General features: G+C 50.6%; 1 protein-coding gene across 1 annotated transcript in view; it reads left to right on the top strand.

The window, feature by feature from the left end:
* The window catches only part of LOC139255888 (spectrin beta chain, non-erythrocytic 1-like), a gene marked incomplete at both ends in the record, with an annotated part of 232,208 nt that overhangs the window by 36,479 nt on the left and 180,837 nt on the right, over positions 1–14,892 (top strand). The window contains 2 exons of the mRNA XM_070874048.1: positions 7,494–7,696; positions 12,934–13,024. Of these exons, the coding sequence (XP_070730149.1) occupies positions 7,494–7,696; positions 12,934–13,024 (294 nt within the window). The remainder of the gene's footprint in view (positions 1–7,493; positions 7,697–12,933; positions 13,025–14,892) is intronic.

Here is a 14,892-nt window from a genome sequence, read left to right on the forward strand (position 1 = left end):
GAAATGAGCTTCCGATCCCATACCCCACCATGACCAAGTCTGCCTACTTTCACCAATGTAACGTCGCCCGTCTCCGCCCCTGCCTCAGCTCATCTACTGAAATGCCTTTGTTACCTCGAGACCTGACTATTCCAACACGCTCTTGACTGGCCTTCCATGTTTTACCCGATGTAAACTAGAGGTCATCCAAAACTTAGCTGCCCCGTGTCCTAACTGGCACCGAGTCCCGATCACCCATCACCCCTGTGCTCGCTGACCCATGTCCTAACTGGCACCAAGTCCCACTCACCCATCACCCCTGTGCTCACTGCCCCGTGTCCTAACTCGTACCAAGTCCCACTCACCCATCACCCCTGTGCTCGCTGCCCCGTGTCCTAACTGGCACCAAGTCCCGATCACCCATCACCCCTGTGCTCGCTGCCCCGTGTCCTAACTGGCACCAAGTCCCGATCACCCATCACCCCCTGTGCTCGCTGCCCCGTGTCCTAACTGGCACCAAGTCCCACTCACCCATCACCCCCTGTGCTCACTGCCCCGTGTCCTAACTGGCACCGAGTCCCGATCACCCATCACCCCTGTGCTCGCTGACCCATGTCCTAACTGGCACCAAGTCCCACTCACCCATCACCCCTGTGCTCACTGCCCCGTGTCCTAACTCGTACCAAGTCCCACTCACCCATCACCCCTGTGCTCGCTGCCCCGTGTCCTAACTGGCACCAAGTCCCGATCACCCATCACCCCTGTGCTCGCTGCCCCGTGTCCTAACTGGCACCAAGTCCCGATCACCCATCACCCCCTGTGCTCGCTGCCCCGTGTCCTAACTGGCACCAAGTCCCACTCACCCATCACCCCTGTGCTCGCTGCCCCGTGTCCTAACTCGCACCCAGTCCCACTCACCCATCACCCCTGTGCTCGCTGCCCCGTGTCCTAACTGGCACCAAGTCCCGATCACCCATCACCCCCTGTGCTCACTGCCCCGTGTCCTAACTCACACCGAGTCCCGCTCACCCATCACCCCCTGTGCTCGCTGCCCCGTGTCCTAACTCGCACCGAGTCCCGCTCACCCATCACCCCCTGTGCTCACTGCCCCGTGTCCTAACTCACACCAAGTCCCGCTCACCCATCGCCCCCTGTGCTCACTGCCCCGTGTCCTAACTCGCAGAGTCCCGCTCACCCATCACCCCCTGTGCTCACTGCCCCGTGTCCTAACTCGCACCAAGTCCCGCTCACCCATCACCCCTGTGCTCACTGCCCCGTGTCCTAACTCACACCGAGTCCCGCTCACCCATCACCCCCTGTGCTCGCTGCCCCGTGTCCTAACTCGCACCAAGTCCCACTCACCCATCACCCCTGTGCTCACTGCCCCGTGTCCTAACTGGCACCAAGTCCCACTCACCCATCATCCCTGTGCTCACTGCCCCGTGTCCTAACTGGCACCAAGTCCCGCTCACCCATCACCCCTGTGCTCGCTGCCCCATGTCCTAACTGGCACCAAGTCCCACTCACCCATCACCCCTGTGCTCGCTGCCCCGTGTCCTAACTCGCACCAAGTCCCACTCACCCATCACCCCTGTGCTCACTGCCCCGTGTCCTAACTGGCACCAAGTCCCGTTCACCCATCACCCCTGTGCTCGCTGACTACATTGGCTCCTGGTTAAGTAACACCTCGATTTCAAAATTCTCATCCTTCCATGGCCCTCACCCCTCCCGATCTCTGTAAACCCCCGAGATATCTGTGCTCCTCAAATTCTGCCCTCTTGAGCATCACTGATTATAATCGCTCAACCATCGGTGGCCCTGCCTTCTGTTGCCTGGGCTCTAAGCTATGGAACTTCCTCCCTAAACCTCTCCGCCTCTCTACCTCTCTCTCTTTTAAGATGCTTCTTAAAACCTACCTCTTTGACCAAGCTTTTGGTCATCTGCTCTAATTTCTCCTTATGTGGCTCAGTGTCAAATTTTGTTTGATAACGCTCCTGTGAAGCACCTTGGGAAGTTTTACTATGTTAAAGGTGCTATATAGATGCAGGTTGTTGTTATTGTTGGTGAACAATGGGTCACCCAGAGTGTGATATGCAGCTGATTGAGAGTGGCCTCGCTGGCAGCATTCTGCCTAGGGTCTGGTGAGTTGGACGTGTTAAGGGGTTTAGCATTGTTGCAAGTGGATAAATCCCCAGACCCGGGTGAAAGGTATCCCAGGCTTTTAAAAGAAGCAAGGGAGGAAATAGCGGAGGCTCTGACCATCATTTTCCAATCCTCTCTGGCTTCAGGGGTGGTACTGGAGGACTGCTAACGTTGTACCTTTGTTTAAAAGGGGAGAAAGGGATAGACCGAGTAATTACAGGCCAGACAGACTAACCTCAGTGGTGGGAAAATTATTGGAAAAATTCCTGAGGGACAGGATAAATCTTCATTTAGAACAACACGGATTAATTAAGGACAGTCAGCATGGATTTGTTGAGGGAAAGTCGTATCTGACGAACTTGATTGATTATTTTTAAGGGGGTAAAAAAGAGGGTCGATGAGGGTCACCTATTTTTCTGACTGGAAGGCTGTTTCTATATATGGAACCGCTCGAGCCTTGTGATGAACGGGCCTTGCATCAGGGACTAGATGGATCTGCACCTTGGCACCTGTGAAGTTGCCGATGCCGGGTTCAAAGCAATGGAAACTTGCTCAGCACTTGGGTACATTGAAGATAGTGCTTTGATGTCGTCCCAGTTCCACCGAATCTTTCCCAGCCAGCTTCTGCCGAATAGTGTTGGGCCATCGCCTGGTACAATCCACAGTGATAAATCATGCACAGCTCCATCATATGATACCTTCACTGCTGCACTGCCAGTGACTGGTTTGAACTCTTTGGCGCAGCTTTGTCTGAATCGGGTTCAGTTTGGACCTTTCCGCCTTGTTGCCCCACAGTTTCTCAAAAGCCTTCTGGCTCATAATCGGCTGCCTCACCTCTGTGTCCAACTCCATTGATACCGGAATACCGTTCAATTTGACTTTAAGCATGATAGGAGGGCTATTGGTGGTGAAGGTGTGTACCTCATACACTTCTTCCTCGGGTTGAGTTGCCTCTCTTGTTTGTTCTGGGTGGTCCGCGCCGGATCGATCATCCTCTGCCGACTCTGCCACGTGGTGAGTCACAGCACTCTTGCACATTCGCTGGAGGTGCCCCATTGTTCCGCAGCCTTTGCACACGTAGTGCTTGAATCGATATTGATGGGCTCAATGATTACCCCCGCAGCGCCAACATGGTGCTAATGGATTCGCATTCACGCCCGATGGCGGACTCTGAGTCATCCTAGGTCTTGCAGCTGCAGGCGTGTAGACCCTGCCATATGCAGTTCTGCCTGCTGGTGACGTTATTTTATGCACAGTACTTGCCGGTGAGCTTCGATGCTGGGAAGATATCTGTCTGGTAATATCGCTCGTGGATATGAATGCCTGGGCTGTCGTGATGGCCTTGCTCAGGTCGAGGGATTCGGCGGATAGCAGCTTGCGAAGAATGACCTCGTGGCCGATGCCAAGCACAAAAAAGTCCCGCAGCATGTCCCCCAAAAATCCAGCAAATTCGCAAGTTCCCGCAAGGCGTCTCAGGTCGGTGACATAACTCTCCACGTCCTGGCCCTCGGAGCGGTGGTGAGTGTAGAAGCGATACCTGGCCATTAAGACGCTCTCCTTCGGCTTGAGGTGGTTCCGAACCAGCGTACACAACTCTGTATATGTCTTCTCGCTGGTTTCTCCGGTGTTAGCAGATTCTTGATGAGGCCGTATATTGTGGACCCACACACGGTGAGGAGAATCGTCCTGCACGTGATCGCTTTATCATCCCCATCCAGTTCGTTGGCCACGAAGTACTGGTCGAGACGCTCAACGAAGGCTTCCCAATCATCACCCTCTACAAATCTCTCTAAAATACCAACAGCAGCCATGACCGCGTGAAAGTTCGGAATCTGTTACTCGTCGCCAATTGTTAAGTATGGAAGAACTCCACAAGACTGAGTAGTGTGAGCTAAAACTGATGTGACCTTAGTCTCTTTAATACAACTCCAGAGTGCCTAAGCAGCCTGGCAGACAACCTTTTATACTCCCTTGCACGCGGTGTGCAGGTGACCCTTGGGCCTCCAACAGTTGCGCCCTCTGGTGGCAAGTCTTACACAGTTACACTGTTTACATACATAACAATTGGACAGACTGGGCTTGTTTTCTTTGGATCGGAGGAGACTGAGGGGAGACCTTATTGATGTGTATAAAATGATGAGGGGCCTAGATAGAGTGGACGGGAAGGACCTATTTCCCTTAGCAGAGGGTCAACAACCAGGGGGCCATAGATTTAAAGTAAGCAATGAGATTTAGAGGCGATTTGAGGAGAACTTTTTTCACCCAGAGGGTGGTGGGGATCTGGAACTCAGTGCCTGAAATACACTTGAAATGCTGTAATCTACCAGGCTACGGACCAAGAGCTGGAAAGTGTGATTAGGCTGGAGATCTCTATTTTGGCAGGCACAGACACGATGGGCCGAATGGTCTCCTTTGCCATAAATGTCTATGATTGAATGGAGATTGAAGCTGTAGCTGGAACATGTCTGGGAGATCCCTTGTCTGATTGGGTCAGTCAGTTGGCACGTATTAGGTCAACTTGTGAGGCATGAACAGGATCTGGACCTGTACTCAGACTGTTCCATAGACCTGAGCGACTTTGTAGTGCGCACTATGTGGATCTCCAAGGTCTCCATTGAGGAATGGCAGCAGATGATAGGAACCTTTAGCAGATGACTGAAGAGCTTCGCTGACCATTGCCCTGGTCACACTCCTTGCTGCCATCATCGGATGATCTGTGACTCCCTGGGGGATCCAGGGCTTCTGCTCCTGAGACTGTGGGAATGGTAGTGTGCAAAGTGGAGGGACTGTTGATGTTGAGAGTGTTGGGTTTCGAGTGCCCAACAACGCCTGCGTTCAACTGTACAGAGCGCATATGGGGGAAGAAGTTCAGGCCCACCAGAAACCTGGAGCACTTACCGTTTTTTAAATGTTTTCACCGCTTGGTGGGATGAGGTCGACTCTTGATCGATATTCAGCTTTGTCTTTTTTTTGAAGCGGCCTGGAATAATGGGCGCGGCGGCAAGTGCTGGTGAGGGGCGTAAGCGGAGGCGGGATGGACTGTCCGCCACTGTCACGCAGCAGCGGAGCGCTGATGACATCATTGCACGCTTGCATCACCGCGTATCTCCCCTGAACGTAAAGGGGAGAGAAGCAGTGATTATTTAGGATTGGCCACTGGGCCACCAGGGAGGGTTTCGACTGGGCCAGCGGCCTGGCACCCGAGGGGGGGGTTGTGTGCCAGGCTGCCTGTTGGCGGCCCAGCCGAACTCGGGGGCACAGTAGTCCGGCCGACATGGAAATCGGCCGGCAAAAAAAATAAACTGGCAGCAGTGGGCCCTCGCCTTTAATGGCTGCCGTGCAGCCAGGGCTGACAGAGAGAATACAAGGTGCGCCGACAGGGAAAGCTCGGCGGGCATTGGATTCCGTCGCCTGGTCACCGCATTCCGGCGTTAACAGGCCTTATCGAGACCCTGCATTTCGGCCCCATCCAGTCAAAATTAATTGTGACAGGGCTTTAGAGCCCAGGAATTCTGATCATGATCTCAGAACATCCTAAAGCTTTTCACAGCCAATGAAATATTTTTGTAGTGTAGTCACTGTTGTAATGTAGGAAAGGCGGCAGCCAATTTGCGCACAGCAAGCTCCCACAATCAGCCATGCGATAAATGAGCTGACAATCTGTTCATAAGTTTCAAAGCCCCTCATCTGGAACCATATCTCATACCCAGTGGTCCCAGCACTGGGGCCCGGAGTGTACTGGGCAATAATTCCCATTGTCTGCTCTTCCCATGGGAGCAATCTTTCCATGGGAATGAGGTCCAGGCATTACAAGCAGTGACCAGGATCGGCCAAAAGCAGAATGAGCTCGGTATCCATGGAGAGCAAAGAGGCAGCTGTGAAAGAAATGGCCGGCAGTGTTCATTAACTCAGGCCGTGTTGGAAAGAGCTCTCCTTCTGTCACCCGCTCTGTGCAAGGCCCTCCTGCCTGATTCACCAACAGGGGCCTGCACTGTTTCTGGGTCCAATCGTTCAGAGTCTGCAGTCCTTTGTGTGGAGCATCTTTCGAATGCCTTTTGCTCCTTTATTCTAAACCCTCGGGTGTACCATCTTGTGAACACAGTGCACACCACTGCTCCCATTCCACGCCTCCAATGTGCTGACTATCTTGCAGTCATTGAGTCCAGGGTCACCTTGTCCGACAGTCAGTGTCTGTGGACTCAGTGCTGCTACCTCCCACTGACCAGAGGATTGTTCCCAGCTCAGACACAGGCCGATCCATGGGCCGCAACACACACATACCGAGCCTCGTAGCTACATTGTCTTTCTGTGATCAGCAACAACATGGACAGCAGAGAGCTGGTAGATTAGCGTCTCACCATCCAGCACACAGGGTCAGTACCGAGTCTCAGCGCCCGGTAATGGGGCCTTACTTGCAGAGGAATCTGACACTGGGACTTGTGCTGGTGATGAGCTGAGGATGAATAACATTTGATTCACTGGTGTAATGTGTCTGGCTTTTGGCAGCATCGTGGTGTAATTAATGTCAATCAAACAGTTAATGTAGGAAAGTACAGCGTCGGTATCACAAGAACTTGTATTTATATAACGCTTTTAACCGAAGCAAGGCACTTCACAGGAGCAGTTATTGAACAAGGTTTTGACACCGAGCCACATAAGGAGATATTAGAACAGATGACCCAAAGCTTGGTCAAGAGGCTGGTTTTAAGGAGCGTCTTAAAGGAGACAGGCGAAGTAGAGAGGCGGAGAGGCTTAGGGAGGGAATTCCAGAGGCTAGGGGCTCGGTAGTTGAGGGCACGGTCACCAATGGTGGGTCAGAGGAAATCGGGCATGCGAGTGAGGCCAGACTCAGAGGTCCGCAGTGATCTCAGAGGGTTGTTGGGCTGGAGGAGATTACAGAGATGGGGAGGGGCAAGGCCATGGAGGGATTTGTAAATAAGATGAGAATTTTGAAATCGAGATGTTGCTTAACCGGAAGCTAATGTAGGTCAGCGAGCACAGGGGTGATGGGTGATCAGGACTTGGTGCGAGTTAGGACACGGGCTGCTGAGTTTTGGATGACCTCAAGTTTACGTAGGGTAGAATGTGAGAGGCTGGCCAGGAATGCGTTGGAATAGTCAAGTCTGGAGGTAACAAAGGCACGGATGAGGGTTTCAGCAGCGGATGAGCTGAGGCAGGGGCGGAGGTGTATCGCCTATAAAGCTATGGACACAACAATAACTGCCATTGTCCATATTGGTGGAGGGATGGTCTGATACACCTGTTCTCGGTAACGTTACTGGGGTTTGTGAATTCCCTTCTCCTGTAGCTCAGTGCTGTGATACCCTGCATGTTATTCCCTGTGGGATCCTGATTGTAAATCCTGTGTGCAGGAGTCGGTGCTGGCCCAGCTTGAGTTACCAGTAACGGTGGAGGCAGCGGAAGCAGCGATCAAAAAGCACCGGGACTTCCTGGTGACGCTGGAAATTAACCTGCAGAAGATCAACACGGTGGTGGAAGCCGGAGGCCACCTGGTGAAGGGCAGCAACATCTACCTGGATAAGATCCGAGACCAGACAAAGTCCATCACTACCAGGTACGGCAAGACCCACACTCCATGGTCACAGAGCGAAGGTGCCAATTCATGGTGAACACTTCCATTCACGTGGGTGTATAGACCTTAACCGTGACCGATTGAACACTGCGGGGGAGAAATTCGGGTTCTTTGCGCCTCCTGTCAATGTCCCGACGCAAGGCGGGAGTTTCGCGACGGCGTTGTGTCGTGATCTCCTGCGCCCGGAGATTGTGATGTCACCGCTCGCAAGTTAAGGGGGAGGTGGCCAGCTGCTCGTCAAAAAAAATGTCCACTCCCCCCCCCCCCGGCCACCGCTGGCGGGGTCGGTGCCGCGATCACTCTGCTCGAGGGCCGGGCTGATCACGGCACCCCCACTTCCAGCTAGGACCCTTTTTATTCTGCATAGTATGCAGTTTGGGCCCTTCCCTTTAATTCAGGGAGGAGCCCCCCCCATATCGCTGCTGAGCCGTGTGTCCTGCTACCCCTCCCCCCCAGAAAGGAAGTGCAGCACTTGATTTACGCCTGGATTCCCGCTCCCCTTCCTTTCTGGGGACGGTAACCCCGCTTTCTCGTGAGAGGCGAGATTTCTGCGCCTGGCCCAAAGTCTCGTGTCTCGCCAGTGTTACCGCCCCCAAATGCAGCGCTCCCGAATTTCCAGGCCTGGGTGTGCACTATACATTGCTAACACTGACTGATATAAACCGACTAACATTTGCAGGTCACTCCTCCACTCATCCTTATCATTCAGTGTATAAAAAGCAACAAAGGTTACAAAGAAAGTTATGAGGCGTGCAAAAAAGGGTTTATGAAAAAAAACTAACGGATATCAAAGCTAACAGTAAAAGTTTTTTTATAAATATATGAAATGAGAGTGGCAAGGAGCAGTGCGGGCCCATTACAACAGACGCAGGTGAGATTGTAACAGACACTGAGGAAATAACAGGTGGTGAAATTCCAGATGCTTTAGTCAAAACTTACCAAAGTTTCCTGGATTCAGGAATGTGTCATTGGGTTGGAAAGTTGCAAATCTTGCTCCATTATTTAGGACAGGTGGGAGAGAGAAACCAGGAGACCGAAATTCATCAATCCACCGGCGACTGTCGCCGACATTCCTCCTGAAGATCCGCCCAGTGCCACTGTCGGGATGGCCTGGAACGGTCGGGATGGGAGAGCTGCCAGGAACCGGCCGCTGATGTCAGCGGCCGGGCGAGTGGCCCAACTGAGCTCCCGCCCGCCGAGCTCCCAGATTGATGCGTTGAGCGGGAGTGGTCCGTTGGCCGCAGGCCGGTCTGTCCCTGACGGTGAGTCTGACAAACCTGAAAAAAAGTTTGAACAGTTGAGAATTTTTCTTCAGCAGCGACTTACCTGCTGGGGTCCCCTGAAGGTCTTCCGATAGTTTTTGGATTTTGTATTGGTGATTTTTTTCCCCCAGCTCTTGGACCCTCCGAGGGCCCGACTCCATCCTCAGCGGCACCTGGGCAGCAAGCGCCTCTGCCGCCGAGGATGAGACCTCCCGCCCGCTGTGGCCCGGATTGGCGGCGTACGTCGCCCATTTGCCGCCCGCCGACCTTCGAGGGACCTCGGCGATGAATTTCCCGCCCAAAATACCGTCCGGTACCTCGCGGGCCACCGGCGGCACTTGGGCAGGAAATCGGCGCCATGGAAACTATAGACTGTCCGTCCAAGGTTCGTTGTGGGGAAGTTTCTGGAATCTATCATCAGTGGGACAAGTATGAGTTGAGCATAGAGTCAGCATGGATTTGTGAAGGATGGGTTATGTCTGACGGGTTGAATATTTTGAGGTTACAATCACAGTGGACAAGGAGTGTCTATGGATGTTGTCTATATGGGCTTCCAGAAGGCATTCGATAAACTTCCACATAAGAGATTAGCAAAAATGAAAGCGCATGGAATTGGGGGCAACCTTGTGACATGGGTTGGGAGTTGGTTGGGAGGCAGAGTGGGAATAAAGGGAACAAACTCTAATTGGAGGGATGTGACTGGTGGTGTCCCCAGGGATCAGTGTCGGGGCCTCAGCTTCTCACTGTATTTATCGTTGATTTTGATGAAGCAATGGAGAGTTGTATATCCGAGTTTGCAGAATACATGAAATGAGGAGGCACAGTAAATAGCGTAGATGGGAGAATGAAGTTATAAAGGGGCATTAGTCGATTAATTGAGTGGGAAACACTGGCAGATGGTTCAGTTATATTAATGGTGAAACATTAGGAATTGAGGGATTTGGCTGTCCATGTACACAAACCATTGAAAGCTCGTGCACAAGTGCAAAGAGTAATGGAATGTGGCTGGAATACAAAGGGCCGGAGGTTATGCTGCTGTTGTATGAAGCTCTGTTCAGACCCCATCTGGAATAACTGCGTTCGGTCCTGGGCCCTGGCCCTCAGGAAAGATCTCTGGCTTTGGAAGGGGTGCAGTGCAGATAATTGGCAGGAGACCGAGAGGCGAGGATAAAGGCTGTACACTCTGATTGGCAGGTGACCAGTAGTGTTCCCCGGGGATCTGTAATGATACCAGGACTTAAGCAGGGATTGTGAGGACTGGTTACACAGACTAGACTTTTTTTGCTTGAGTATGAAAGATTAAGGGGGGATCTAATGGCGGTGTTTAAGGCGATAAAGAGATTTGATCGGGTAGATAGAGAGAAATTATTTCCTCAGGTGGGGCAGAAGCTTACAGTTAGAGCCAGGCCGTTTAGAGGAGATGTCAGGGTCATGGAAATCTGGAACTCTCTCCCAAAAAGCTGTGTATGCTGGGGGTCATTGATAGTTTGGAAGATTGAGAATAATATATTTCCGTTAGGTAAGAGTATTACGAGATATGGAGCAAAGGTGGTTAAATTCGGTTGAGATACAGATCGATCGAATTGAATGGCGGATCAGGCTGGAGCGGCCAAATGGCCTGCTCCTGTTGTTGTGTTTGGATGCAGTGAATAGAGGAAGATTCTTTGCTCTCGTTTAGTTGGGCTTCGGCATCACACAATGGGAATGGGCGAGTCAGCAGTGGGCTGTGAAATAGCTGCCAGCCATTTTCAGTTGCTTGTGAGGAGGAAAGGGTGTAAGAGAAAAGATAGCCATCCGTGGCTAACAAAAGAAATAAAGGACGGTATCCAATTAAAAACAAGGGCATACAAAGTGGCCAAAACTCGTGGGAGGACAGAAGATTGGGAAGCTTTTAAAAGCCAGCAAAGAATGGCTAAAAAAATGATTAATAAAGGGAAGATAGGCTATGAAATTAAACCAGCACGAAATATAAAAACAGACAGCAAGAGTTTCTATAGGTATAGAAAAAGGAAAAGAGTGGCTAAAGTAAATATTAATCCCTTAGCCGACGAGACCGGGGAATTAGTGATGGGGAACATGGAGATGGCAGAAACTCTGAACAAATATTTTGTATCAGTCTTTACGGTAGAGGACACTAAAAATATCCCAACAGTGGATAGTCAAGGGGCTATAGGTGGGGAGGAATTTAACACAATCACAATCACTAAGGAGGTGGTACTCAGTAAGATAATGGGACTAAAGGCAGATAAATCCCCTGGACCTGATGGCTTGCATCCTAGAGTCTTAAGAGAAGTAGTGATAGGGATTGTGGATGCATTGGTTGTAATTTACCCAAATTCCCTGGATTCTGGGGAGGTCCCAGCAGGTTGGAAAATGCCCATATTTAAAAAAGGAGGCAGACAAAAAGCAGGAAACTATAGACCAGTTAGCCTAACATCTGTGGTTGGGAAAATGCTGGAGTCCATTATTAAAGAAGCAGTAGCAGGACATTTGGAAAAGCATAATTCAGTCAGGCAGAGTCAGCATGGATTTATGAAGGGGAAGTCATGTTTGACAAATTTGCTGGAATCTTTGAGGATGTATGTGATGAACAGGGTGGATAAAGGGGAACCAGTGGATGTGGTGTATTTGGATTTCCAGAAGGCATTTGACAAGGTGCCACATAAAAGGTTACTGCACAAGATAAAAGTTCACTGGGTTGGGGATAATATATTAGCATGGATAGAGGATTGGCTAATTAACAGAAAACAGAGAGTCGGGTAAATGGTTCATTCTCGGGTTGGCAACCAGTAACTAGTGGTGTGCCGCAGGGATCAGTGCTGGGACCCCAACTATTTACAATCTATATTAACGACTTGGATGAAGGGACTGAGTGTAACGTAGCCAAGTTTGCCGATGATACAAAGATGGGAGGAAAAACAATGTGTGAGGAGGACACAAAAAATCTGCAAAAGGACATCGACAGGCTAAGTGAGTGGGCAAAAATTTGGCCAATAGAGTATAATGTTGGAAAGTGTGAGGTCATGCACTTTGGCAGAAAAAAATTAAAGAGCAAGTTATTATTTAAATGGAGAAAGATTGCAAAGTGCTGCAGTACAGCGGGACCTTGGGGTACTTGTGCATAAAACACAAAAGGTGAGTATGTAGGTACAGCAAGTGATCAGGAAGGCCAATGGTATCTTGGCCTTTATTGCAAAGGGGATGGAATATAAAAGCAGGGCAGTCTTGCGACAGTTATATAAGGTAATGGTGAGGTCACACCTGGAATACTGTGTGCAGTTTTGGTTTCCATATTTACGAAAGGATAAACTTGCTTTGGAGGCAGTTCAGAGAAGGTTCACTCGGTTGATTCCGGGGATGAGGGGGTTAACTTATGAGGAAAGGTTGAGTAGGTTGGGCCTCTACTCATTGGAATTCAGAAGAATGAGAGGTGATCTTATCGAAACGTATAAGATTATGAGGGGGCTTGACAAGATGGATGCAGAGAGGATGTTTCCACTGATGGGGGAGACTAGAACTAGGGGGCATGGTCTTAGAATAAGGGGCCGCCCATTTAAAACTGAAATGAGGAGGAATTTCTTCTCTCAGAGGGTTGTAAATTTGTGGAATTCACTGCCTTAGAGAGCTGTGGAACTTGGGACATTGAATATATTTAAGACAGAGATAGACAGTTTCTTAACCGATAAGGGGAGAAGGGGTTATGGGGAGCAGGCAGGGAAGTGGAGCTGAGTCCATGATCGGATCAGCCGTGATCGTATTAAATGGCGGAGCAGGCTCGAGGGGCCGAATGGCCTACTCCTGCTCCTATTTCTTATGTTCTTATGTTTCTCCGCTGTGCTGGTGTGCAGTGGGGGTGATTGCAGTCGCTGTGGCCATGCTCTGTGCCAAGCGATGTTGGTGCTTTTGAAGACTGCCCTATTACTGTCCACGACTGACCATCTTCCATTTCCTTTGCAGGAGCCGTCGCAATTATACGCTCGCTCACGATTGGATGGAGCGTCTGAGTGACCAATGGGAGCTCCAACAGTTCCTCCAGGATTGTCATGAGGTGGGTGCTGGGACATTCCGGGAGGGGAGGGGCGGGGGCTGTGGTCAGCCGCTCACATTACAGGCAACGTTGTGCCCGGGTATCCGTTACTGTATATATAAATCCCCCGAACCCCTCGACTAGATTCCAGCCTGTAACTCACTCCCGGGTATCTGTTATTCTATATATAAACCCCCCGAACCCCTCGACTAGATTCCAGCCTGTAACTCACTCCCGGGTATCTGTGATTCGATATATAAATCCCCCGAACCCCTCGACTAGATTCCAGCCTGTAACTCACTCCCGGGTATCTGTTATTCTATATATAAATCCCCCGAACCCCTCGACTAGATTCCAGCCTGTAACTCACTCCCGGGTATCTGTTATTCTATATATAAACCCCCCGAACCCCTCGACTAGATTCCAGCCTGTAACTCACTCCCGGGTATCTGTGATTCGATATATAAATCCCCCGAACCCCTCGACTAGATTCCAGCCTGTAACTCACTCCCGGGGTATCTGTTATTGTATATATAAATCCCCCGAACCCCTCAACTAGATTCCAGCCTGTAACTCACTCCCGGGTATCTGTTATTGTATATATAAATCCCCCGAACCCCTCGACTAGATTCCAGCCTGTAACTCACTCCCGGGTATCTGTTATTGTATATATAAACCCCCCGAACCCCTCGACTAGATTCCAGCCTGTAACTCACTCCCGGGTATCTGTTATTCTATATATAAACCCCCCGAACCCCTCGACTAGATTCCAGCCTGTAACTCACTCCCGGGTATCTGTGATTCGATATATAAATCCCCCGAACCCCTCGACTAGATTCCAGCCTGTAACTCACTCCCGGGTATCTGTTATTCTATATATAAATCCCCCGAACCCCTCGACTAGATTCCAGCCTGTAACTCACTCCCGGGTATCTGTTATTCTATATATAAACCCCCCGAACCCCTCGACTAGATTCCAGCCTGTAACTCACTCCCGGGTATCTGTGATTCGATATATAAATCCCCCGAACCCCTCGACTAGATTCCAGCCTGTAACTCACTCCCGGGGTATCTGTTATTGTATATATAAATCCCCCGAACCCCTCAACTAGATTCCAGCCTGTAACTCACTCCCGGGTATCTGTTATTGTATATATAAATCCCCCGAACCCCTCGACTAGATTCCAGCCTGTAACTCACTCCCGGGTATCTGTTATTGTATATATAAACCCCCCGAACCCCTCGACTAGATTCCAGCCTGTAACTCACTCCCGGGTATCTGTTATTCTATATATAAACCCCCCGAACCCCTCGACTAGATTCCAGCCTGTAACTCACTCCCGGGGTATCCGTTATTCGATATATAAATCCCCCGAACCCCTCGACTAGATTCCAGCCTGTAACTCACTCCCGGGGTATCTGTTATTGTATATATAAATCCCCCGAACCCCTCGACTAGATTCCAGCCTGTAACTCACTCCCGGGTATCTGTGATTCTATATATAAATCCCCCGAACCCCTCCACTAGATTCCAGCCTGTAACTCACTCCCGGGGTATCTGTTATTGTATATATAAATCCCCCGAACCTCTCGACTAGATTCCAGCCTGTAACTCACTCCCGGGGTATCCGTTATTCGATATATAAATCCCCCGAACCCCTCAACTAGATTCCAGCCTGTAACTCACTCCCGGGGTATCTGTTATTGTATATATAAATCCCCCGAACCTCTCGACTAGATTCCAGCCTGTAACTCACTCCCGGATATCTGTTATTGTACAGATAAATGCCCCGAACCCCTCGATTAGATTCCAGCCTGCAACTTACTCCCGGGGTATCTGTTATTGTATATATAAATCCCCCGAACCCCTTGACTAGATTCCAGCCTGT

This window comes from Pristiophorus japonicus, unplaced genomic scaffold, assembly GCF_044704955.1.
Source record: "Pristiophorus japonicus isolate sPriJap1 unplaced genomic scaffold, sPriJap1.hap1 HAP1_SCAFFOLD_659, whole genome shotgun sequence".
NCBI classification, from domain to species: domain Eukaryota; kingdom Metazoa; phylum Chordata; class Chondrichthyes; family Pristiophoridae; genus Pristiophorus; species Pristiophorus japonicus.